Below are 26,336 nucleotides of genomic sequence, written 5' to 3'. Positions count from 1 at the left end.
GGATCACTGTAATCTCCGCCTCCCGGGTTCAAGCGATTCTCCTGCCTCAGCCTCCCGTGTAGCTGGGATTACAGGCATCAGTCACCACACCCAGCTAATTTTTTTGTATTTTTAGTAGAGATGGGGTTTCACCGGGTTGGCCCAGACGGTCTTGATCTCTTGACCTCGTGATCCGCCCGCCTCAGCCTCCCAAAGTGCTGGGATTACAGGTGTAATCTGCACCCGGCCTTCGTCCTTTCTCTGAAGCTCTCCGTTGCTCTCTGCCTCTGTTTCCTCATAGACGTTAGTGATATGCAATGTTTGCAGCAAATAAAAGGGCAGAAAACAGTGATTCAGAACCTAAATTGATTCACTTATGATCACAAACCAACTAGGAGAAGAAACAACATGTCCTAGGACAAGAGGGTGCTACTAACCTATTTGTGAATACAGGAACATCTAGGCCTCCCGTGACTCAAAATTTCTGTTACCTCTTTCTTGCAAATGAGTCTCAGGTCCAGGTTTCACAGTAGAATCAGCTTGGCTGCTATTAAGTGGCCACAGGAGGGCTGCTTTCACCTCTGTGATTGATGATCTAGGCCTTAATGAGCTCGTAGACCTGCCTCTGATTGTGCACAAGGCCCAGGAAATAAATGTCTCATTCTTGTTGTGTGGCAGAAGACAGCCACTGTTCTGTTGGTCAGCAGGGTATGTGCCTTTGTTTTATCACAGGGGTTGGAGGAAGAAGACTTGGAAAGCAGGAATGTGGGAAGAAGCCAGCCAATTTCTATAGCAGAATGATCTTCCATCTTTGGGAAGCCACTGATATTAGAGCTCTCGGGTTTCAGTACTCACAGACACTGTTTGGGCTTCATTTACCTGCTTTTGTGTCATGAGCGAGGTTTAGATGAACTGGACGTGGCAGATTTCCCTCCTATAGGAAGAAGAGGTAATGGATCTGAATCTGACTGGAGCTTCTTATTCACCAACAGGTCTATGATATTGCATTTAGCCGGGCCGGGGGTGGCAGGGACATGTTTGCCTCTGTGGGTGCTGATGGCTCGGTGCGGATGTTTGACCTCCGCCATCTAGAACACAGCACCATCATTTACGAAGACCCACAGCATCACCCACTGCTTCGCCTCTGCTGGAACAAGCAGGACCCTAACTACCTGGCCACCATGGCCATGGATGGAATGGAGGTGAGCACTCCCCTCAGGCTACCATGGGCCCTGCCTAACTCCAGCACTGCTTAGTATATCTAGAAGGCTGGTTCTCAACTGGAGCAGTTTGGCCCCTGGAGTATCTTTGGGAATGTCTGGAGGCATTTTTGATTGTCACAGCTCTAGAGATGCAGTTGGTACTATGGCATCTAGGGGGTAGAGACCAGGGAGGCTACTAAATATCCTACAGTGCCCAGGACAGTCCCCCAGCAAAGTATATCCTACCTAAAATGACAGCAGTCCCAGGACTGAGAAAGCCTAATCTGGAATAAGAATTACTTGTTAAGAACCTTTAATTTTTGAAGAGTTGGAGTTAGAGCCAGGAAAAGCAATATCTAAAGAGTAAACCAAATCGTATGTGCCTATGGTGCTGAGTGAAAAAGCAGATTTTCCCTTCTGTAGTCTGGACAGATTCATCTAGCCTTAGCAAACAGATGTAGAAATGGCAGCCCTCTGGCCGGGCGCTCTGGCTCACGCCTGTAATCCCAACACTTTGGGAGGCTGAGGCAGGTGGATCACGAGGTCAAGAGATGGAGACCATCCTGGCCAACATGGCGAAACCTCGTCTCTACTAAAAATACAAAAATTAGCTTGGTGTGGTGGCGTACGCCTGTAGTTCCAGCTATTCAGGAGGCTGAGGCAAGAGAATTGTTTGAACCTGGTAGGCAGAGGTTGCAGTGAGCCGAGATCGTGCCATTGCACTCAAGCCTGGGAGATAGAGCAAGACTCCATCTAAAAAAAAAAGGCCAGGCACGGTGGCTCACACCTGTAATCCCAGCACTTTGGGAGGCCAAGGTGGGCGGATCACAGGTCAGGAGATCAAGACCATCCTAGCTAACATGGTGAAACCCCGTCTCTACTAAAAAAAATACAAAAAATTAGCCAGGCGTGGTGTCAGGCACCTGTAGTCCCAGCTACTCGGGAGGCTGAGGCAGGAGAATGGCTTGAACCTGGGAGGCGGAGCTTGCGGTGAGCGGAGATCATGCCACTGCACTCCAGCCTGGTGACAGAGCATGCTCTGTCTCAAAAAAAAAAAAAAAAAAAGAAAAACAAATGGCAGCTCTCTCTAGTCTGTTACTTGATTAAAGAGGTGAATTGTGAGTGGGGAGAATGCATTGGTTGTCCTTGGTTTGGTGGCACTAGCACCTCAGATTCTGCTTTGGCTGGGCTCTCATTCCATTCATCTGAGATGCATAGAATTCTTACCACATGCACCTGCTGGGACCTAGGATTACCCAGACTCCTGTTGCCTGTTTCTGCATCTCCCCTATCAGTCTAAAGGCCCAGTGTTGCTCAAGATAGAGACTATCAACTACCCGTGTCCTTTGTCTTCTTTTCCCTCAATCCTATGGAAATCCTGTCTCTAGTTCTTTAAATCCACAAATGAAAAATTATGCCTAAAAAGATTTTTGCATGTGGATAGTATTTTTTGTTTTTTTCTATGAAACTCTGATGATCCCAGGCCTTTTACTTGTTATTTCCGCAGGTGGTGATTCTAGATGTCCGGGTTCCCTGCACACCTGTCGCCAGGTTAAACAACCATCGAGCATGTGTCAATGGCATTGCTTGGGCCCCACATTCATCCTGCCACATCTGCACTGCAGGTAATCATGGTGGGGAGAAAGAAATCTGGGAGGGATGGAGGAAATCTGTTCTCTTGGCTCCTTAGAATTGTAGTTGTTACTGTTTTCTAAGGACAGTCTTGAGAGATTTATACAAAATGACTAGTTGGAGCCTCTCCACACTTGTGAAATTCAATCAGTACAAATTTTTAGACGATCTTGTACCCTCATGGACATCAGAACATCTTCCATATATGATTTACATCATGTGTCAGTTATAGGGCTGTGCCTTGTACTGTGCCCCTGAAATCTGGATGGCACAGAGGACTCAATTCCAGGAATATGGGGAAAGGGAGGCATCCCTCATGGATATAACAGAATCTTTGGGACTGTGAAGATCAATATCTCCATGGGACCTTTCAGATTTCACTATAACAAACCCACAGTGAGCTCTGGATGCATCGGAGGGCCCCACAGAACTTTGCCTGGTTGTGGTTTGTGACTTGTGGTTTTCATTTCACTGTTTCCCAGACCAAAGCTAGCACCCCTTACTGGCTGGGTGCAGTGGTTCACGCCTGTAATCCCAGCACTTTGGGAGGCTGAGGCGGGTGGATCACCTGAGGTCAGGAGTTCGTGACCAGCCTGACAAACATGGTGAAACCCTGTCTCTACTAAAAATACAAAAAAAATTAGCCAGGCATGGTGGCACGCACCTGTAGTCCAAGCTACTCAGGAGGCTGAGGCAGGAGAAGCACTTCAACCTAGGAGGTGGAGGTTGCGTTGACCAGAGATTATGCCACTGCCCTCCAGCCAGGGCAGCAGAATAAGACTCTGTCTCCAAAAAAAAAAAAAAAAAAAAAAGTACCCCTTAAAAATATGTTGGGCCAGGCACAGTGTTTCAGGCGTGTAATTGCAGCACTTTGGGAGGCTTAAGTGGGAGGATTGCTTGAGGCCAAGAGTTCAAGACCAGCCTGGGCAGTATAGTGAGACCTCATCTCTACAGACAGTTAAAAAAAGACTATGTGGGTGTGGTGGTGAATTCCTGTAGTCCCAGCTACTTAGAGGCTGAGGTGAGAGGATCCCTTGAGCCCAGGAGTTTGAGGTTACAGTGAGCTGTGATTGTGCCACTGTACTCCAGCCTGGGCAACCAAGCAAGACCCTGCCTCTAAAATAAATTTTAAAAAAAGAAAAGAAAGGCTGGGTGCAGTGGCTCACATCTGTAATACCAGCACTTTGGGAGGCCGAGGCAGGTGGATCACGAGGTCAGGAGATCAAGACCATCTTGGCCAACATGGTGAAACCCTGTCTCTACTAAATACAGAAATTAGCTGGGCGTGGTGGCACATGCCTGTAGTCCCAGCTACTTGGGAGGCTGAGGCAGGAGAATCGCTTGAACCTGGGAGGTGGAGGTTGCAGTGAGCTCAGATCGTGCCACTACCCTCCAGCCTGGTGACAGAGTGAAACCCCGTCTCAAAAAAAAAAAAAAAAGAAAAATATGCTGGTTGTCAATGCACTTTTATTGTAGAAATAATGCCAATCTGTTACTTAAATTGAAAACAGTACAGAAGCATATTTAAGAGCAAGGCAAAAGTCATCTTTTCTCCTTCCTATATCATTTCTGCCTCCATCCCCCTCTGCATAGATGACCTCTATCAACAGGTAATGTGTCTCCTTCCAGACCCTTTTGGTATACTTTCAGGGTTGTACATCTATGCCCCCAAATACAACTATATACTTCTTCCTTTTGCACTGATAGGATTCTGTCCTAGTCCTGTGATGTTTTGCTCCTTAACTTTTTTAGTGTGTTTTTTTTCTTCTCCTCACTAATCAGGAGCCTTATAATGGACAAGGTTTGTTATGGAGCCCAAGAAGCAATGTACTCTGGTGTTTTTCTGCCATTTGAGCATTATTTGGAAGGCATGAAGCTTTTCCTGATTTTGGCCCTCTGCTCATGCCTGTATGTCTCCTTGAAGAGCAGCTGGGGGCCTGCTGCTTCCTTCTGTACCTCAGATTGTGGTCTGTCTTCTTCATTATTGCCCTCTTTTTTTTTTTTTTCCCCCAGGGGTGTGGATAGGGAGGGATAGAAGAAGCAGAAAAGAAAGGTGTCATCCATTATTCATGGAAAGCAGGACTGGCCCCGTAGAAGCCCCATTTTCTGCTCCTGGCTGCTGCCTTTGTCTGGCTCACTGTTGTTTTGTGTGTTGCACCTGCCTTGAGCCCCTTCAACCGAAGGAGCTGTTGCTCAAGTGTGCTCGGTTGAGCATTGAGGAAAAGGGGCTTAGTGCTCTAGAGGTGCAATTCCCTGACCTCTTGGCATTGATTGTCCCTGGGAGAGGGATCTTGCACCTGGCCCAGACTATGCGGCCTTGGCAGGAGACTAGTATTGCCCACAATTAGCCTATCAGGGTTTAGTTTATTCAGGTTTTCTGTGTATCTGAGACCAGCTTTCATCAGAATGCATGGCAGAGTCAGGGTACACTGCAGCTCTGAAGGCCATTGCCTTATTTTTTTCTTTTTAAAAAATTAACTTACTATTTTGATTATAAAAGTAATATAGGCCAGGTGCGGTGGTTCATGCCTGTAATCCCAGCGTTTTGGGAGGCCGAGGCAGGAGAATTGCTTGAACCTGGGAGGCTTTGGTTGCAGTGAGCCAAGATTGCACCATTGCACTCAAGCCTGGGCAACAGAATGAGACTCCATTTAAAAAAAAAAAAAAAAAAAAAGTAATATGAGCACATTACGGATCACTTAGGAACTAGAGAAAAGTAAACATAAATCCTAACCTTGCCATCTTAGTATTGCCATCATTCTCATTTTAATATATTTCCTTCTAGTTATTTTTCATGTGCTTTTATATATTTAAAGTGATTACCATCTTTCTGGTGTTTCTCATAGCTATTTTCTTGGATTTTTTTTTTTTTTTTTTTTTTTTTGAGATGAAGCCTCACTCTGTCACCCATGCTGGAGTGCAGTGGTATGATCTCGGCTCACTGCAACCTCTGCCTCCCGAGTTAAAGCGATTCTCCTGCCTCAGCCACTGAAGTAGCTGGGATTACAGGTGTGCGCCACCACACCTGGCTAATTTGTATTTTTTTTTTTTTTTTTAGTAGAAATGGGGTTTCACCATGTTGGCCAGGCTGGTCTTGAACTCCTGACCTCAGGTGATCCGCCTGCCTCAGCCTTCCAAAGTGTTGGGATTACAGGTGTGAGCCACCATGCCTGGCCAGGAAAGAATTTTTTAACATCACATATCAGCACTACTTTGTCAGTCTTCTTCTATATAACACCTCACTGAAGCATAAATGTCCATCAAATAGGGAAGAAACGCTCTCATTATATTGAATGATCAGAGAATGATCTTTGTAACCACTCAAGTATTTTAAGCGGCTGCAAATGACATGTTTGGTATCCCCTTGTCCACTCCTGATACCTGACCCAGATGAGAAGGACTCATTAGTGCAGTGGATAGAGCCTGGGGACATCTGGGAGATGGAGTCAGGGCCTAGATTTGAGTTCTGGCTCTGCCACTCACTTGGCTGAATAGCTGTGTGATTTGGAACAAGTGCCTTAACATTTCTGAATCTCGATTTCCTCATCGATAAAATGGGGGCTTAAAATAGAACCGCCATCATGGGGGTGCTTTGTAAACTGTGACTTGCTCCTGAAATGCAGGGATCATCATCCGCATTGCCTCACTTGTGACCTTGCTTGCTGGCTTTCTTTGTCCCTAGCGGATGACCACCAGGCACTCATCTGGGACATCCAGCAAATGCCCCGAGCCATTGAGGACCCTATCCTGGCCTACACAGCTGAAGGAGAGATCAACAATGTGCAGTGGGCATCAACTCAGCCCGACTGGATCGCCATCTGCTACAACAACTGCCTGGAGATACTCAGAGTGTAGTGTTGGTGGCGCTGTGCCCACGAGGCAGGGGCTTTTGTATTTCCTGCCTCTGCCCCACCCCCAAAGTAAGAAGAAACATGTTTCCAGTGGCCAGTATGTCTTTCATTGCTTTGCACCCACTGTTACCAGAAGCTGCTCTAGGAGTTCCTGGCCAGTCACCCCATCGCCCTCTGTGGCAGACTCAGTGCTGTGTGGCGCCTCCTCAGCCCAGGGCTGAGTTTTAAGATTTTCTCTCCTTTCCTCTTCTCGTTTGGTTCCTCAATTAAAAAATGTGTGTATATTTGTTTGTCAGGCATTGTGTTGAGGAGCAGTTCACACACTGGCTGTGTCTATTCCTCTGCCCAGGTGTCTCTGTTTGCTGCCCAAGGCAGCGGTTCATGTCTCGTCCATGTCCATGTTCGTGTTAGCACTTACGTGGGAACAAATACCAATTTGTCTTTTCTCCTAGTATCAGTGTGTTTAACAAATTTTAACTTTGTATATTTGTTATCTATCAGGCTAATTTTTTTATGAAAGGAATTTTACTCTCCTGCTTCATTTCTTTGTCTTATAGTCCTCCCTCTTTGCACCTTCTTCTCTTCCCTCAGTGCCTGGAGCTGGTACTGGGCCCCTGGCCCCATGAGCAGTTTGCCTTCTTGAGTCACTGCCTGTGTAGTACATACCTGACCGGGAGTCCAAACCACCTTGGTGCTCTGAAGTCCACTGACTCATCACGCCTTTCTTAGCCTGGCTCCTCTCAAGGGCATTCTGGGCTTGTAAACAGACGTAGGAAGCCTCTGTTTACCCTGAAGCACCACTGTCCAGCCCATTGGTTCCCACTGGGAGCATGGTAGAGCTGAGAGAAACAGGCTCTCAGGGTACCTGACTTGAGGGGAATCGTTTCATGAAGCTGAACTTCAAGCATATTTCCAGTACATTCTTTCAGAGTCTGTTTTTCCATCCAAATATAAGCCCCAGGCCATTCCACTTAGTGTCTTTTCAATGATAGGCAAGAATGACATCTGAGTTGAACTTCGGTGCTTCTGTTGGTTGAGTTTACTGTGCCTGGTGGTATATTGGGCATTCTTTGGATTGAGTGTTCTGAGGTGAGAGAGTCTTCCCGAGAGGCATCCTGTCTGTGCTTCCAACCCTGAACAAGACCTTACATGAGAGATGGACTGATGGACTGCGGCAATCCCGGGCTGTCAAGTGGATTGATAGTTAAAAAGCATTATACTGTGGGTAATGAAAAGGGAGGAAAAAAAAAGAGGGAAAAGGAATTATAGACCCCCAGGGTCAGCCAGTTAAGAGCTCTACTCACACCTGTCAACCCCTCTCTCCCCCAGTTTAGGTTCTGAGCAGTATTGGACTTGTAGCCTGCAGTTGTCTTTTGACTTGCAGGCCGCAGGTGTCTTTCCGTTATGTGAATGAGTTCCATGGAGGGGCATATGTGTGATTCCACCATTAGATGAGCCCTTGGGGCAGGCAGTTTGGGATGTGCTCTTGGGGGAAAGTTGGCTGTTTCCTTGCGCTCTGCTCCTCCCTGAAGGTTTTTAAGTCCCTCTGAATTGCTCATCTGAGATTAGTAGAGTAGCAGGCCTGAAGGATGATGGTTTTGTCCTCTTTGGTTCTCACCTGCTTGAGAAGTAAAACAGTAACTTTGTTCTTCTGGGCCCTTAAGCTTTTTTGGTTAAGTCTTCTTTTTCAGAAGTAGATGTCATTATATGCCAAAAATCTAGCTCTTTGCTTTACCATACAGGCACCTGTCCCAAAGAAAAAGACTCTTTTTTTAGCCAGCGTATTTCCCCTTCTACCCTTTTACTTTGTTGTTCTGATTTTAGGACTCTGGCTGGCCATGTGCTTGTGGTTGCCTCTCCTGCATTTGCCACTGGATTTGCACTGCATCGTTTGGAGATACAAAGCGAGCAGTTCTTGGTCAGAACCCTCCTCTGCTTTTCATTGTGTTTGATAATGGTTACTGGGTCCTTCTCTCAAGGGTAGCAAGGCCAAGCTGATGGCTGCTTGTTTAGGAGGCCATCAGTTCCTTCCTGTGGAGAAGGGTCTGAAATGGAAGTCAGTGGTAGAAGGGGCTGGTCTGCTGGGCAGGGTTTACATCCACTGAGTTCTAAGATTCCTTTCCTGATCTGCACCTACGCCTGGTCTGTATGGTGGAATTTGTCAGCTGGAACTCAGAAACAACAACTTGAAAAAATAATAATAATTAGAACATATTTGCATAAGATAGCTATTTACTCTGGAAACCAACAACTTTTGAGATTTCCCTTGCCCTGTGGACACCCAGCTCCTGCCATCCTTCCTTAGGTCCTGCAGTACAGTCTTCCCCTGAATGCCACCGGGGACCCAGGGGGACTCCACCCCCCTAAGCAAGCACACACATACTCACAGTTGATGAGTTGCTGGTCTTTGAGTCCCAGCTCTCTTACCCTCCCTTTACTCCACCAGCCCGACGACCCATGACTGAGGAGGGGATTTCTACAGTCTCAGGATTTAGAAAGTCTCTAAGCCATCCATGCTCCAGAAAGCACCAATCTGTTGTAGTTGCAAAAACAACTCTGTAATTTGTTGAGGTTCTCAAACTGACAGCCAGCGAGACTGGGTGGGAGGCCCTGGATCTGTTCTCCCTGACTGCGGGAGGAGCAGCCACTAGGACTTTACCAGGAAGCCCACATGGAGGCTCCGCCAGGCTGTGGCCCAGCTGGTGATGGCCCTTTTGCTCCTGGCAGCCTGAGACACAGCTGCCTGTATTGTCCTCATCTGTTCTGACTGAAGGATGGAGGTGCTGAATAAATTAGGCCTCAGGCCTCTACCACCAGAGAGCTGGAGAATGGGTCCACGTCATTCAAGGACCTGAATTTTTTATGCTCAGGAGCATTGGAATCCTCTTCTTCTAGGGAGGAATTAGCCTGCAAGGTTAGGACTTGAAGAGGGAAGATATTTAATAACTGGGCGAGGATGGGTGTGGTGGCTCACAGCTGTAATCCCAGCACTTTGGGAGGCTGAGGCGGCCAGATCCCAAGGTCAGAAGATCGAGACCATCCCGGCTAACACGGTGAAACCCCATCTCTACTAAAAATATAAAAAAAAATTAGCCAGGGGTGGTGGCGGGTGCCTGTAGTCCTAGCTACTTGGGAGGCTGAGGCAGGAGAATGGCGTGAACCTGGGAGGTGGAGCTTGCAGTGAGCCAAGATTGTGCCACTGCACTCCAGCCTGGGCGACAGAGCAAGACTCCGTCTCAAAAAATAAAAAAAATAAAAATAGGTGAAAATTCCTTATAAATCCAGGATTGGCTCTGAGAGAACTGGCTAAGATTCAGGAAGAAACAAAAAATTCAGAATCCTACAAGGTTTTGATGACAATTAGGGCCGAAATTTTAGGAGGAGATGTAGGATGCAGGAGAAAATTAAAGTGTTTTCTTTATATCAGAGGAGGAAATAGAGGTCAGTGAAGGTCTGGGGTAGGGAAACATTCAGACTGTCCATTGCATGGCTGTGGAGTGAGACTGCCCTTAGCCTGGGTCAGCCTTCCTGGGCCATAAATTGGGCATCCATGATGCTAGGTAACTGTGGGAACAAGATGACAGCTTAGAGCAGCCATGGGTGATGTTTGATGGTAAAAAACCTACAGGCGTTTGGGGTCCCATGATTGTTCCAGACCATGACTCTTCCTGGTTGTGGGTTTGTTACAGAGCAGGAGAAGCAGAGGTTATTACAGTTATGCAGACTTTCCCCCTCCTTTTTCTCTTTTCTCTTCCCCTTGCTTTTCCACTGTTTCTTCCTGCTGCCACCTGGGCCTTGAATTCCTGGGCTGTGAAGACATGTAGGAGCTGCAGGGTTTACCACACGTGGGAGGGCAGCCCAGTACTGTCCCTCTGCCTTCCCCACTTTGAGAATATGGCAGCCCCTTTCATTCCTGGCTTGGGGTAGGGGAGACCATTGAAGTAGAAGCCTCAAAGCAGACTTTTCCCTTTACTGTGTGTACTCCAGGACGAAGAAGGAAGATCATGCTTGATACTTAGATTGGTTTTCCCAGGGAAGAGGGCGGAGCAGAGCAAAGTCACTGTGAACCCTGGGCCAGGCCCTGGCTGGGCCAGCTCCTGAGAGCGTCTCGTGTTGCAGACCCTTGCCCACTTCACCCACTTGCACCTTCTCCCCCTCCCACAGTGTCACTGCTGCTAATGGTCAAAGTCAAATGTGTGGCCACATGGGATGGGCCAGGTCCTCTCAGGCTACTTTCTGGATGTCATTTTTAAAATATGGAAACATGCAGGTGATTTCCCAAAGAGGCTTGGACTGGTATATCCAACGAGAAACAAATAAGCTAAAGAAAGTTTAAACTCAAGAAGAAAGATGTTGACAGTCTATGTAACAGCTGGAAAGTTTATAGGCACCCACCTTTGGGACAACCCAGTGATTATGAACATGTGATATCTACTATTTAAAAGAAATGTTCTCACCTTGGGTTGATTGTGGTATACCATGTGTTATGAAAATTGTTGAGCTGAAGCTTTGAATCGATTTAGTTGAGTCTGACTCACTTGCTTTGGTTCCTGTGTATTTTACTACCCCTCTTGTCGGTGACTTTCCTTCCCCACCCCACCCAGAGTGAATTTGTAGCATGATTGTATAAACCTCTATGTAGAAAATGGAGATTTCTTGTTCTGAAATGTTAAGCTCTAACTGATCCATTTCTGTGCCCTTTAGCCTAGTATGTCTGAACTTCCATTCTTGTTATATATTTAAACTTTCCCTCTATATTATAGGTTTTGTGGCATCCACGGTCAGGTGGAGAGGAAGCTGCCCCTTGCAGAACTGTACTGTAATATTTTTCTTTTATAAATATTTTCACAGGACTGATTGTACACAGGGCTTGTAATAAAATTTTAACACTGTGCTGTGAAACAACTATGGGGAATCTCCATTGAAGGCTACTTCATGGGCACCTGAAAGTGGAGTGTTATAGCTATGACTTTCTATTTCTTGTTTCCTAAGTAAATTAAACCTAATTTTCACCCTTTCATTCTGTTTCAGCCTCCTGTATAAGAAGTACCGTATTTTCTGCCCATCATACTTTGTAATAAAACTTGAACATGTATAGATTGACTGAATTTCTTTTTGTGACGAATTCAGTTCTTCCCATTTTGTCACTTTGGTCATGTTCCATAGACAGTGGCAGTGCCCCAGCCCGAGCCGGGCAGTCTACTCATCACCTTTTATATCCTGTTTAGTCATTCACTTGTTAATTCAGTGGAGTACCTCCTCTATGCCAGGGGACATGGCCCTCAAGTTGGTTGCAGTCTACCAGAGGAGACATCTACATAAATACTTGTGGCCGGGCACAGTGGTCTGTGATCCCAGCTGAGGCATGGGGGTGGCTGAGGTGGGAGGATCACTTGAGGCCAGGAGTTCAAGACCAGCCTTGGCAACATAGCAAGACCCGGTCTCAATCAGTAATTTTTATTTAAAAAAAATTTTTAGCCAGACTAAGATCTAAGACAAATCTTTTTTTTTGCATTTTTTTTTTTTTTTTTTTTTTTTGAGATGGGGTCTCGCTCTGTCACCCAGGCTGGAGTGCAATGGCGCGATCTCGGCTCACTGCAACCTCCACCTCCCGGTTCAAGCTATTCTCCTGCCTCAGCCTCCTGAGTAGCTGAGATTACAGGCATGTGCCACAACACCTGACTGATTTTTGTATTGTTAGTAAAGACGGGGTTTCACCATGTTGGTCAGGTTGGTCTTGAACTCCTGACCTTGTGATACGCCTGCCTCAGCTTCCCAAAGTGTTGGGATTACAGGTGTGAGCCACCGCACCTGGCATTTATTTTATTTTAATAGTTTTGGGGGAACAAGTGGTTTTTGGTTATGTGGATAATAAGTTTTTTTAATGGTGATTTCTGAGATTTTGGTGCACCCATCACCCAAGCAGTGTACACTGTACCCAATTGGTAGTCTTTTCTCCCTACCCCCTCCCACCCAAATTTTTAAAAGACAAAAAACAAAAAAACCAAATAACTTGCATTGTTGTGCGATAATGGATGTGTTTAGGCATCACCCCTCAGGAGGAGGTGATCACCTCTGCCTGTGTGGGAGCCACATGGGGTCAGCGAAAACTACTTAAGATGGATGCCTAAGCTGGGTTTTGAAGGCTGAGTAGGAGTTATCTGGAAATAGGGAATGTCCTTTAAGGCAGAGAGAACACCCATGTGCAAATCTATGGAGGCAAGAAAGTATGGTCATATTTAGAGAATTGCAGGTTGAGGTGGGGTGAATAGTGGGAAATGTAGCTAGAGATGTATACAGGAGCCAGGGCAGGGAAAGTCTCCCGCTTTGCAGAAATTTTAGACATTACACTTCTGTATGATCCTGGAAAACATACACAGAGAGGAGTCATCAGAATTGCATTTTAGAAGGATAGGCAATGAAAAAGTGCCTCTTCCTTCTTACAGGGTGAGAGAAAAACCCTGAACTAAGGCGGCGGCGGCAGCAGCAGCCACGGCAAGGATGGAGAGGACAGGGCACAAGTGAAGAGGGATGCAGTCATCAGCATTCAGTAATTTATTGGTTGTGAAGGAGGACAGAGAAATAACTCCCAGATCTTTTGGATTTGGACAGGTTCTGATGGCTGACTAGGAATGTCCAAGTCCCTGCTAATTTCCCAAACCTATGCCCCACACGGTAGGGTGGGGGAGTTCCTATCCCACTGCTCTTCAAATGCTGTGTGTCCTGGATGAAATACTACCCCCACTTATTTTTATTTTTATTCTTCATGTTGGGCCTTCATGTGAAGGAAGAGAAGAAAGGCAAACTGATTGGTTCCGTGAACCTGTATTCGGTAAGTACCTGCCATTGTGTCAGCTGATATGGAGCCGGTGGCAGTGGATCTGTGAAGGGAAGTATGTGCTCTTGAGAATTTAATTTTTTTTTTTTTTCAGACAGAATTTCGCTCTTGTTGCCCAGGCTGGAGTGCAATGGCGCGATCTCGGCTCATCGCAACCTCCGTCTCCCGGGTTCAAGCAATTCTCTTGTCTCAGCCTCCTGAGTAGCTGGGACTACAGGCATGTGCCACCACGCCTGGCTAATTTTATATTTTTAGTAGAGATGGGGTTTCATCATGTTGGTCAGGCTGGTCTCAAACTCCCGACCTCAGATCATCCACCCACCTCGGCCTCCCAAAGTGCTGGGATTACAGGCGTGAGCCACCGTGCCTAGCCGAGAATTTAAGTTTTATGAGTACCTGCTGGTCCTTTGGAACTGTGCTGCTATATGGTCTGACAATGTATATTTTGTGAGAAACACATGAGTCCTGCTCTCTGGTTTTTAAGGAGAAAACAGAGAGTAATACTATTTATAGGCTAGCCTATGCTGCGGCAACAAACCCCCAAATCTCAGAAACTGAGCACTACAAAAGCTTATTTTTTGCTTACACAAAGTCCTCTGGGCCGGGTGCAGTGGCTCAACTCTCTAATCCCAGCACTTTGGAAGGCTGAGGGGGACAGATAGCTTGAGGTCAGGAGTTTGAGACCAGCCTGGCCAACATGGTGAAACCCTATCTCTACTAAAAATACAAAAATTAGCTAGGCATGGTGGCGCACGCCTGTTGTCCCAGCTACTTGGGAAGCTGAGGCAGGAGAATAGCTTGAACCCGGGAGGTGGAGGTTGCAGTGAGCCAAGATCGCACCACTGCACTTCAGCCTGGGCAACAGAGCAAGACTCCATCTCAAAAAATAAAAATAAAAATAAACGTGTGACCTCCAGGTTGCTTATGGGGGGTGGGAGGGAGTACATTTTTCAGGATGGGCCTGGAAGTGGCTTACTCACTTTTGCTCCTATCTGCCAACTGCAAGGAAGGTCAAGTCAAGAAATGTAGTCTTCCTGTGTACCCTGGAAGAGGAAGTGAAGTAGTGAATAATTATGTCTCAGCCATACCAGCAAATCGGCTAAGTATCTGGACTAATAACTAATGTAATCTCATTCATTGAGAGCTGTTAGTACTGGACAACACATGGTCAAACCTAATGGAATGATACTTGTAGCCAGTCTTTAGCTTCCAAGGCTCATTGTTAGTTAAGTGATTTCAGTGATCCTGACAGCCAGGCGTCTAGAGATGGTTCAGTCAACTGAATTTATCTTGAAAGGTGGCTATTAACTCAGACTGAGAGAGTTAAAATCTGCCCTGCCATTCATCACAGATGCACAGACAGATAAAACCAGCTGCACAGTTAACAGGATATAGTACCTCTATCAAGAACACACTGCAATTTTTTTTTCTTTTTTTGGCAACATAAAGTGTCATAACAACTCCCTGAGTGACTACTGTTTTAAAAAAATTCACCGAGAAATTTCGTTCTCCAAAATCATAGGCTGACAAAGTTTGCTGTTTGCAATTGTATTTGTGAGAATTAAGGCTTATAGTCAGTCTTGCTTGGAGGAGCTGAGTCACTCTGACAGAGAAGCAGCCTTGATTTCCAGGCCAGGTATTGCGCTTCAGAGCAGGGGCTTCTGAACACAACAGTCCACATTTACCTTGACTTTGTACTTTCCGGGGAAACTGATCCCCTGGGTCCCCTTGGTAGTCCAGCTGATCTTAATCCACCTTTCACACAGGTCTGTGTTTCTTTGAGCCTAACTCTAATTTTTCACCTAACTTCCACCCTTCCCCATAATCCTATGACCAGTTTTTTCTTCGGTAAGACACTTCACCATTCCTCTGGTGTGCAGTCTCCCTTGTTGCAGTGAGTTGATAAGCCTAACTCTGTGCGACTATAGGTTTCCCTTGCTGGTCTCAGGCTGACTGGACTAGGGCAATCTCAAACCTTGTTTTAGCCTCTACACTTATTTGTGATTACAAATTCCATTAATTTGATTTTTGCTTCTCAAAGTAAATATTATATATATATTTTTTTCTTTTGTTTTTGAGATGGAGTCTCGCTCTGTCACCGAGGCTCAAGTGCAGTGGCGCAATCTCGGCTCGCTGCAACCTCCGCCTCCTGGGTTCAAGCGATTCTCCTGCCTCAGCCTCCTGAGTAGCTGGGACTACAGGCGCGTGCCACCACACCTAGCTAATTTTTTGTATTATTAGTAGAGACGGGGTTTCACTGTGTTAGCCAAGATGGTCTCGATCTCCTGACCTCATTATCTGCCCCAAATCGGACTCCCAAAGTGCTGAGATTACAGGTGTGAGCCACCACGCCTGGCCTGAATAAACTATTTTTAAATTGCAAAAAGTAATACTATATATGAATGGCTGATAAGCACATGAAAAGATGCTTACCATTAGTAGTCATTCAGGAAATACAATCAAAACCACAATGAGATAATACTTCTCACCCACAAGGATGGTGATAGCTGTAGTCAAAAAGAATAACAAATTTAGCCAGTGGCTCGCACCTGTAATCTCATCTACTTGGGAGACTGAGATGGGAAGATCGCTTGAGCCCAGGAGTTCTATGCTGCAGTCAGCTATGATTGCTCCACTGGACTCTAGCCTGGGTAACAAAGCAGGAAAAAAAAAATTCATGATATGGAGAAATTAAACCCTCATATATTGCTGGTGGGAATGTAAAATGATACAACCACTTTAGAAGACAGTCTGGCAATCCCACAAAAGGTTAAACATAGTTATGATATGACCCAGCAATTCCACTCCTAGGTATATAACTAAAAGAAGTGAAAACATACATCCACACAGCAATGTGTACATGAATGTTCACAGCCTCATTATTCATCATAGAAGGTGGAAACAACCACATGTCCACTGCCTGATGAATGGATAAATAAAACGTGGTATATTCATACAATGGAATATTATTTGGCAATAGAAATGAAATACTGATACATGCTACAACATGCAAGAATCCTGAAAACATCATGCTAAGTGAAAGAAGCCAGTTACCAAAGGCCACATAGCGTGTGGACCCATTCATATTAAATGTCCAGAAGAGGCAAACCCACAGAGACAGAAGTAAATTGGTGATTGCCTAGGGCTGCGGGAATTGGGGGGAAATAGCGAATGATTGCTAATGGGTACAGGACTTCTTTTGGGGATGATGAAAATGTAAAATCAATTGTGCACAGCTCTGAATATTCTATAACACATTGTACACTTTGAATTGGTGATCTGTGTGATCTGTGAAATATGTCAAAGCTGTTAATTTTTTAAAAAATGAGAACTGTGTTGGGCATAGGAAGTACAGTCCTACTCTCAGAGAATTTAGTATTACGGTAGAAACAGATATAAACATTTTGATATTTTTTTAAAAGGTAAGTGCTAAGGTGCAAGCATGTATGAAGGGCTATGGGCACCCACCGCACCTGGCTAATTTTTGTATTTTTAGTAGAGACAGGGTTTCACCATGTTGACCAGGCTGGTCTCAAACTCCTGACCACAAGTGATCTGCCAGCCTCGGCCTCCCAAAGTGCTAGGATTACAGGCGTGAGCCACCGCACCCAGCCCCATGGAGGTTCTTATATAATAAAAAATAAAAAATCTATGCTTTTGTGCTTTGCATCCATCATCCCATTTAGTTCTCACAAGCCCATTCTATGGTAAGGAAACTGAAACAGGAAAGTAAAGGAACTTGCCTAAGGATACACTAGAAAATGGAACAACCAGGGTTTGAAGCCACCCAGTCTAACCACAGAGGGCACAAGCTTGGACTTCACACTGTCCTGCTTCTCTCTTTCTTTTTTTTTTTTTTTTTTTGAGATGGATTCTCCTCTGTCGCACAGGCTGGAGTGCAGTGGCGCGATCTCGGCTCACTACAACCTCCTCCTCCCGGGTTCAAGCGATTCTCCTGCCTCATCCTCCTGAGTAGCTGGCATTACAGGCATGCGCCACCACGGCCGGCTAATTTTTTTGTATTTTTAGTAGAGACGGGGTTTCACCATGTTGGTCAGACTGGTCTGGCACTCCTGACCTAGCGATCCGTCTGCCTCAGCCTCCCAAAGTGCTGGGATTACAGGCGTGAGCCACCGCGCCCGGCTGTCCTGCTTCTCTACCTGATATGTCATGCCCTTTGGACTTAATCTCACCAGCATGGGAGTCACTACAAAGCTTTTCAGCAGCTGCCGCTTTGTTTCTCTCCATCTTCTAACGGATTCGGTTTTCTCTTTTGATACAGCAGAGAGAAAATGAAGAGGGGAGTTTAGCTCCAAAGGGCTTGTCTGATCGTTCTTCCTCTCCCAAAGGCCTGTGATTCATCTGAGTCTGTCCCAAACCATCTCTTGCATCTAGGGGCTTAAGTGCACTGTGGCTATTTACATAAAACTTTTTTACTTTAAAGCTCTAAGGGCTCATTTTGTGTTTCCAACTTTCCTATGTTGATAAAGCAAATATTAGATCCTTATTTATAAATAGGGAAGACGTTCAGAGAGATTAAACATTTGGGCAATTAACTTCTCTGGCAGCAGTTTCTTTCCCAGTACAATGAGGCCAACAACAAAATATCATTCTGGACTTGCTCAGATTTAGGCAGCAATTTGGAAGCAAAGTCAGTTTCATAACTCAGATGTGTCTCCACTAGAACATTATGAGAAACAAAGTCCGGCGCTCTCTAGGCAACCGGGAGGGCTTGAGCACTAACTAGATCTGCTCAAGGGCAAGAGAGGATCGAGTACCGTGCAGCCACGGAACGGACTTTGCGGGCAGTGGGGACGTGTTTTTGGAGGGAACCCGGTAAAGGAAGTGTGCTACGCCATCAAGGGCCCCCAGTCCCGGGTGCCTCGGGGAAGGTGTAGGGTCATTAGCTGTTGAGCCGCCCCGGGCGGGCCCAAGCCTTTGCGTCTCAGGTGACCGGCACAGGCGGCCGCAGGTTCCGGAACTGCTTGTTCCGAGAGTGGAAGAGACTGGCCGGCGTTGGCCGCTGCTGCTAGCAGCTTGAACCCCAAGGTCAGGACCGATGGCGGCTTGGGCTGCTGCCAGCCTAAGCAGGGCCGCTGCCCGATGCTTGCTGGCACGAGGCCCCGGGGTCAGGACGGCTCCTCCGCGCGACCCCCGGCCCTCCCACCCTGAGCCCCGGGGCTGCGGTGCCGCTCCGGGCAGGACGCTGCACTTCACCGCGGCTGTCCCCGCCGGGCACAACAAGTGGTCCAAAGTCAGGCACATCAAGGGTCCGAAGGACGTCGAAAGGAGTCGCATCTTCTCCAAACTCTGTTTGAACATCCGCTTGGCAGTGAAAGGTGAGACCCTGACGGTCACCCAGCACTGGCTGCCGCTGCCCTCTCAGTGCCCGCAGCCTCCCTTGCCTCTCGGAGTTGGGCCCACCTAGATCTCCGGCCCTTCACTTTGTTTTCCTTCCCCAGTACCCACCATTGCCCACCTCATAAATCCTCAAAACACCTACCCTACTTTGGAGGTTCTCACTCACCTTTCCAGACACTGAGCATCTGGCCAGTTTGTCAGAGAGGGAGCTGCTCTTGAGAAGATAAGCCGGTAAGGTAGAAGTGACTTCATCCTAGTCTAGCTGGGTACTTAATAGAAACAAGCCTTAAGAGTCAGGGCAGATGTGTGTCTCTCCTGAAGAGACAAATCAACCCCTCTGAAGTCACCTCAAGTACCTTATTGGTTGCGGCAGGGGCACTGAGTAAAGCTATTACTTAAGTGCTTAGGCCTTAGTTTGCTTCATTAATGTTTCCCCAAGACACATTTCCTTGGAAGGGAGATTTGCAGCCATGTCTTTTCTCTCTTAGGTCACCACATTGAAAAGGCTTTTTTTTCTGTTTAGGGCCAGACATCTGTAGGAGTAAAGGAAAAGTCCTGTAGAAAGCATGGACTTTGGACTGGGCGCAGTGGCTCAGCTTGTAATCCCAGGCCAGAGGTGGGCAGATCACTTGAGGTCAGGAGTTCAGGACTAGCCTGGCCAACATGGGGAAACCCTGTGTCTACTAAAAATACCAAAAAAAAAAAAAAAAAAAATTAGCCGGGCATGGTGGTGCACGCCTGTAATGCTGGCTACTCGGGAGGCTGAAGCAGGAGAATTGCTTGAACCCAGGAGTTGGAGGCTGCAGTAAGTGAGATTGCTCTACTGTACTCCATCCAGCCTGGGTGACAGAGCAAGACTCCATCTCAAAAAAAAAAAAAAAAAAAAAGAGAAACTATGGACTTTGGAGTCAGGAAGACTAGTTTCTGTCACTGACTAACCTTGAACAAGTAGCTTAACTTGAGTTTCTGTGAAACAAGGATAATACCCACCTTGAGGTAGTTTATGATTTATGGCACATCATAGGCATTCAGTTAATGTTAATTTACCCCCTCAGCTCATGCCTGGTATTTGTTTGCTTCCTTTTCTTCAAAATTCTTGATATTAAGTTCAAGCAACATTTATTTATTTATTTATTTATTTATTTATTTATTTAGAGACAGAGTCTCACTCTGTCACCCAGGGTAGAGTACAGTGGCATGATCTTGGCCCACTGCAACCTCCACCTCCCAGGCTCAAGTGATTCTCCTGCTTTAGCCTCCGGAGTAGCCTGGGACTACAAGTGTGCACCACCATGCCTGGCTAAATTTTTTTGTATTTTTAGTAGAGACAGGGTTTCACCATGTTGGCCAGGCTGGTCTCGAACTCCTGACCTCAAATGATCCACCCACCTCCACCTCCCAAAGTGCTGGGATTGCAGGCATCAGCCACTGCGCCCCACTGAAGTTCAACCAACTTGTGTTTATTTTGTGCCAGGCATGCCATTGGTACTACAAAGATGATGAGATACAGCCCCTACCCTCAGATTACAATGTCATGTGAACATTTCAATAATTATGCACAAAGTGCCGGGCGCGGTGGCTCACACCTGTAATCTCAACACTTTGGGAGGCTGAAGCCGGTGGATCACGAGGTCAGGAGATCGAGACCATCCTGGCTAACACGGTGAAACCCCGTCTCTACTAAAAATACAAAAAAATTAGCCAGGTGTGGTGGTGGCGGGCGCCTGTAGTCCCAGCTACTCAGGGGGCTGAGACAGGAGAATGGCGTGAACCCGGAAGGCGGAGCTTGCACTGAGCCGAGATTACACCACTGCACTCCAGCCTGGGCAACAGAGGAAAACTCTGTCTCAAAAAGAAATAATACAAATAAAATAAAATAAAAATAATTATTATGCACAAAGTAGTAGAGTAAGAGCAGTAATGAGTCCAGGAAGTGTTGTTACCATCTATAACCCTTCTTCATCTGATACAAAGTAGAGATCGCTGAAACCTAGCAGAATGAAAACCATCCCTAAAGACAATGAATTAGAAAGTTCTGGCCAGGCACGGTGCCTCATGCCTGTAACCCCAGCACTTTGGGAGGCCAAGGTGAGTGGATCACTTGAGGTCAGGAGTTTGAGACCAACCTGGCCAACGTGGTGAAACCTCATCTCTACTGAAAATACAAAAATTAGCTGGGCGTGGTGGCAGACACCTATAATCCCAGCTACTTAGGAGGCTGAGGCAGGAGAATCCCTTGAACCTGGGAGTGGGAGGTTGCAGTGAGCCAAGATGAGCCAAGATCACGCCACTGCACTCCAGCATGGATGACAGAGTGAGACTCTGTCTCAAAAAAAAGGGTATTTTCTGGCCAGACATGGTGGCCCACACATGTAATCCTGGCACTTTGGGAGGCCGAGTCAGGCAGATCACTTGAGCTCAGGAGTTTGAGACCAGCCTGGGCGACATGGTGAAAACCTGAATCTACAAAAAATACGAAAAAAATTACCTGAGTGTGGTGGTGCACACCAGTGGTCCCAGCTACTTGGGAGGCTGAGGCAGGAGGATCGCTTGAACCCTGGAGGTTGAGGCTAGAGTGAGCTAAAATCATGCCACTGCATTCCAGCCTGGGTGACAAAGTGAGACTTTGTCTCAAAAAAAAAAAAGAAAGTACTTTTCCAAAATACTTATCCAGGCCAGGCACAGTGGCTCACACTTGTAATCCCAGCACTTTCGGAGGCCAAGGTGTGTGGATCACCTGAGGTCAGGAGTTTGAGACCAGCCTGGCCAACATGGTGAAACCTGGTCTCTACTAAAAATACAAAAATTAGCTGGGTGTGGTGGCGTGCACCTGTAATCCCAGCTACTCGGGAGGCTGAGGTAGGAGAATCACTTGAACCCAGGAGGTGGATGTTGCAGTGAGCCAAGATCGTGCCACTGCACTCCAGCCAGCAACAGAGTGAGACTCCATCTCAAAAAACAAACCAAAAAAACCCGAAAATACTTCTCCGTATCCCACTGAAACACTAGTTAAGGTATTCTAAGGTAACTGAGAGCTAAATGGTGATTTGCCACTCCTTTGGCTTGGTGGGGCTGGAAATCCCTTTTTTTCTCCCATGTTGTAATGAGATGTCTTTGCTCACTCTTTTTTTTTTTTTTTCTTTAAATCTCAGAAGGAGGCCCCAACCCTGAGCACAACAGCAACCTGGCCAATATCTTAGAGGTGTGTCGCAGCAAACATATGCCCAAGTCAACGATTGAGACAGCGCTGAAAATGGAGGTGTGTACTGTTTGACATGCTTTTTATTGATCACAGCCTCTACCAGGCTCATGTCTGGATGGCCAACAAACACACCGTAAATTATCAGAGGGGCCAAGTGCAGTGGCTCACGACTATAATCCCAGCACTTTGGGAGGCTAAGGTGGGTGGATCACTTGAGGCCAGGAGTTTGGAGACCAGCCTGGCCAGCATGGTGAAACTCCATCTCTACTGAAAATACAAAAATTAGCTGGGCGTGGTGGCGTATGCTTCTAATCCCAGCTACTGGGGGTGCTGACGTGGAGGATCGCTTGAACCCAGGAGGTAGAGATTGCGGTGAGCCGAGATTGCACCACTGCACTCCAGCCTGGGCGACAGAGCGAGACTCTGTCTCAAAAAAAAAAAAAATTATCAGAGAGAACGGTAGCAATGTAGTTGACGACCTCAGCCTAGAGGCTTCTGAGAGCTCACTGTCCTTGGTCATTGGTTCTAGGAGCACAACTGGGAGTAGGATGCATAGGCAGTATGCGGGGCAATACAGTCAAGACCGGGACTGCTCAGCCAAGTTGTAGGGAGATGAGGTATTATAGAAAGAAGGGGCAGTGTGGGAGAAAGCCCTTATGTTAGGTGGAGGAAGTGTTTGTTTTTCAGATGTTTATGCCCTAAAGAAGAAAAGCCAGTAGAAAGGGAGAGGATGGGGGTGATAGCGATGGTGGGAGGGGCAGGTATATAGAGTCCACGTAAGGGTACACCTTTCTCTGGGGCAGGTAGGGAGGCTCTGAGGAAGTAATAGTTATCTTAATAGCTCAAAATTATTGAGTGCTTCCTGCAGGCTAAGCATGGATAAAAACTCTATGTGTGTTATCGAATCCTCAAAACCACCGTAAGTAGAAACTGAGGCACAGGAATGTTAGGTGACTTGACTCAAGTCACATAGAAAATGACAGACTTGAAACCAGATAGTCAGACTTTAGAGCCTGTGCTCTAACCGTTATGCTTATTGCCTTCATGTAGGCCATGGTGCAGAGAAGGTGGTGGAGACAGCAATTATTTTCCCCACCTAGTGGCCCTTTTTACCTTTGTGAAAGAGGAAGGGAGAAGTTATGAGTTGAGAATTCCTGGAAAGTTGCAGGACAGGGTGCTTGGAGTGGGGAATATTGAATATATGGACAAGGGATGAGTAGGGGCATGGAAGGTCCAGAAGAGATTAGTCCCTAGAGCTCTGGATTAATTGTTTGAATTTTGAGACCATGCTGTTTTCAGCAGCTCTTACGACAAGGCCTAGGTGTGTGATTTTTCACAGCAGTACTCGGCAGCCCAGGGTAGGGACCTTGAGACTTGACCGGTGGGTTTCTTACAGGATGGGGGTGTAGGAGGATGAGTCTGAGTGGGATTGGGTAGGGACTAGATGTGGCATTTGGTTAGGGATGGTAGGAAGCAAAGCTGAGAGATGGCTGATGGATTGTTCAGGGACCGGAGAAACAGACTCCTTCCAAGTTAGGGTTAGTACTTCCTGTTACTTCAAAAGTTGGTTAGAGGGTGGGGACAAAAATAAAGATTGAGAGCTCAGGCTCCAGCCTAGAGAGCCCATCCCATGGAGTTAGTTTTGCGATACTTGTGGTTCTGGGCTGACATGTGGGAAGGAATTGGGAAACAGGAAAATGTGCTTGTGTTGTTCATTGCAGAAATCCAAGGACACTTATTTGCTGTATGAGGGTCGAGGCCCTGGTGGCTCTTCTCTGCTCATCGAGGCGTTATCTAACAGTAGCCACAAGTGTCAAGCAGACATTAGACATATCCTGAATAAGAATGGGTAAGTGTGCGTCTGGGAGGAGTGGTAGGGGACAGAAGCCTTTATGTTCCAATTCTCTGCAAGGCAAGTACTGTTGATCTCTGCTAGTGTTTCAGGGTTTTGTTTTTTGTTTTTTTGTTTTTTGAGACGGAGTCTCACTCTTGTCACCCAGGCTGGAGTGCAATGGCATGATCTTGCCTCACTGCAACCTCTGCCTTCTGGGTTCAAGTGATTCTCCTGCCTCAGCCTCCTGAATAGCTGGGATTAAAGATACCCACAGCCATGCCCAGCTAATTTTTGTATTTTTAGTAGAGATGACAGGGTTTCACCATGTTGGCCAGGCTGGTCTCGAACTCCTGATCTGAGGTGATCCACCTGCCTCAGCCTCCCAAAGTGCTGGGAGCCACCATGCCTGGCCATGTTTCAGGTTTTAAGCACATTTGCTCCTTAGCAGAATCCAATGAGTTAATTGACTTTCCCTTAATGTAGTCTCTACTAGCAGGATCCCAAAGACTTGTTCATCGGATGTAGAAGGGGATCTTTGTCCTATTATCCCCATCTGTAGCCATATAATGCCCAAGTCTTAAAATGCTCCACCAGGACTGGCATCTTAATGGCACAGGAAATTATCAGCTAAGTCTGCTTCCTCCCAACTGCAATCAGGGCAGAAAATCGAGCGTGGGGACATTCTTGGGCTGTTCCCTTACCCAGCAGCAGCTGCATTTTCTCCTTGAGGATGCGATCTGCTCCATGTCTGTGTGTACTTCATAGACTGGGTGAGAAAGAGACAGTGATAGAATGATGAGCTTTATGGAGGCTGAGCTTCTAGAGGCATCCACTCATGCCAGCCTGTTTCCTTCCCTGTCAGAGGAGTGATGGCTGTAGGAGCTCGTCACTCTTTTGACAAAAAGGGGGTGATTGTGGTTGAAGTGGAGGACAGAGAGAAGAAGGCTGTGAACCTAGAGCGTGCCCTGGAGATGGCAATCGAAGCAGGAGCTGAGGATGTCAAGGAAACTGAAGATGAAGAAGAAAGGAACGTTTTTAAAGTAAGCATGAAAACATGGGTGTTTGGTGGGCTTCCAGGAGGACCCTGATAGATGCCTTACGCATGCCTCTTGGTTTCTTCCTTCCTGTGCAGGGTATAGGTGAGACAGTTCACATATTGTACAAACATTTATTAAGTGAATACTGAATAGGACCGACTCTAGTGAGGACTATGAGAAAGAGTCAAAACATTGAAAACGATGTCCCTGCCAGTGAAGAGCTCAAACCCAGTGATCCATTCCAGTACTGACATTCAGGACTTTGCAAGGTCCTGTCTGGCTTTGTCTCATTACCTCCTGGCTCCTCACCTCCTGACTTTCCTTTATCCCTAGTTTATTTGTGATGCCTCTTCACTGCACCAAGTGAGGAAGAAGCTGGACTCCCTGGGCCTGTGTTCTGTGTCCTGTGCACTAGAGTTCATCCCCAACTCAAAGGTGCAGCTGGCTGAGCCCGACCTGGAACAGGCCGCACATCTCATTCAGGCTCTCAGCAACCACGAGGATGTGATTCACATCTATGATAACATTGAATAACCAGGCTACATGTGCCCCCGGGTTCCTTCCTAGAAATGTGGCAGCCCATTCCAGCACACAGGCTTCTGCAGCAATCTCTGAGGGTAAAGCCGGTGGGAGGCTCAGCAGGCCAGGAGGCCCAAGGCCAGGACTTGCGACCTTGAAGCCAAAGGAATCTCACTTGTGGGGCCTCCTTGTCAGCTCTGCTGCTGTCTCAGAGCCATCTGGATGAGTGTCCCGACACCCTCTTGGATGCAGGGCAGGACCACCCAGCTGGTCAGACTGATGTTGGGTAGCTGGCCTCTGTGGGGATTGTAAGTGCCCTGAGGTGCTCTGTACTAGAAACTGCTTTTAATAATAACAGTGATTATTGGTTGCTGCATTGCTGTTGTATGGCTCTTGAGTCTTCCTGAGTTTGTGTCCAGCTGTTGGGATCCTCTGGACTAACTTTCAAGTCCCTAGGCTTAGCTCTACTACTCCAATCCCAGGATTATTTTTTTAATTGGCCATAGAAATGTAGTTGTATCCAGGCACTCCATGGTCTGATGCTGGTCTTACAGCCTAAACCTGTCATTCATTCATGCAACTAATATTTCTGGAACACTAGCTATATACCAAGAACTGTACTTATCTAGAGCATAAGCTATTCAGCTGGTGTCCTGTGTTAGATCCTGCTCTAGAAGGTAGGACCTGAACACAGGACTGCTCTTTACTGGAGCTGCCCCAGGGCAGTGTGAGCTGCTGTGCAAGCATCTGTTGCTCTCTTTATGTGACTTCTGTGCCCTTCTTTCACCAAACAGCTTAAGGTTCCAGCCCAGTAGGAAATCAAGTGCCAATGATAAGGGACTTGGCAGTGGCTCACACCTATAATCCCATCTACTCGAGAG

At 46.7% G+C, this 26,336-nt stretch overlaps 2 protein-coding genes across 5 annotated transcripts in view; both read left to right on the top strand.

The window, feature by feature from the left end:
• Positions 1-11,759, top strand: part of DCAF7 (DDB1 and CUL4 associated factor 7) — a 46,027-nt gene extending 34,268 nt beyond the window's left edge. Inside the window, exons 5-8 of one of the 2 annotated variants that reach the window (XR_002006088.2) lie at positions 972-1,181; positions 2,689-2,806; positions 6,496-6,733; positions 11,696-11,759. Coding sequence is in view for 1 of the 2 variants with exons in the window: in XM_004041152.5 (XP_004041200.1) it covers positions 972-1,181; positions 2,689-2,806; positions 6,496-6,668 (501 nt within the window). In the remaining variant the exon portion in view is untranslated. Of the gene's footprint in view, positions 1-971; positions 1,182-2,688; positions 2,807-6,495 lie in introns of both variants that reach the window. The other variant, XM_004041152.5, reaches the window with a different exon arrangement.
• Positions 11,760-18,162: 6,403 nt separating this feature from the next.
• TACO1 (translational activator of cytochrome c oxidase I) lies at positions 18,163-25,831 on the top strand. 3 transcript variants are annotated; one of them, XM_004041153.3, is made up of 5 exons: positions 18,163-18,841; positions 22,016-22,122; positions 23,787-23,914; positions 24,762-24,939; positions 25,270-25,831. In XM_004041153.3, exons 1-5 carry the CDS (start codon positions 18,562-18,564, stop codon positions 25,468-25,470), a joined length of 894 nt encoding a protein of 297 aa, XP_004041201.1. In that variant the 5' UTR covers positions 18,163-18,561; the 3' UTR covers positions 25,471-25,831. The 3 variants fall into 3 exon arrangements, with proteins under 3 accessions (XP_004041201.1, XP_063562270.1, XP_055242859.1); XM_063706200.1 differs by having other exon boundaries at positions 18,346-18,841; positions 22,019-22,122; XM_055386884.2 differs by having other exon boundaries at positions 18,346-18,841; positions 25,032-25,831.
• The last annotated feature ends 505 nt before the right edge of the window (positions 25,832-26,336 follow it).

Source organism: Gorilla gorilla, chromosome 4, assembly GCF_029281585.2.
Source record: "Gorilla gorilla gorilla isolate KB3781 chromosome 4, NHGRI_mGorGor1-v2.1_pri, whole genome shotgun sequence".
NCBI lineage: Eukaryota > Metazoa > Chordata > Mammalia > Primates > Hominidae > Gorilla > Gorilla gorilla.
The sequence above is the reverse complement of the archived record's forward strand: the minus strand, read 5'-3'. Positions and strand labels throughout refer to the sequence as shown.

Excerpts from the sequence above, each read along its gene's own strand:
- TACO1 (XM_004041153.3), top strand. The coding sequence starts at position 18,562 with ATGGCGGCTTGGGCTGCTGCCAGCCTAAGCAGGGCCGCTGCCCGATGC. Across the intron at positions 23,915-24,761 it reads CATATCCTGAATAAGAATGG|AGGAGTGATGGCTGTAGGAG; the intron begins GTAAGTGTGCGT and ends CTTCCCTGTCAG. Across the intron at positions 24,940-25,269 it reads AAGAAAGGAACGTTTTTAAA|TTTATTTGTGATGCCTCTTC; the intron begins GTAAGCATGAAA and ends CTTTATCCCTAG.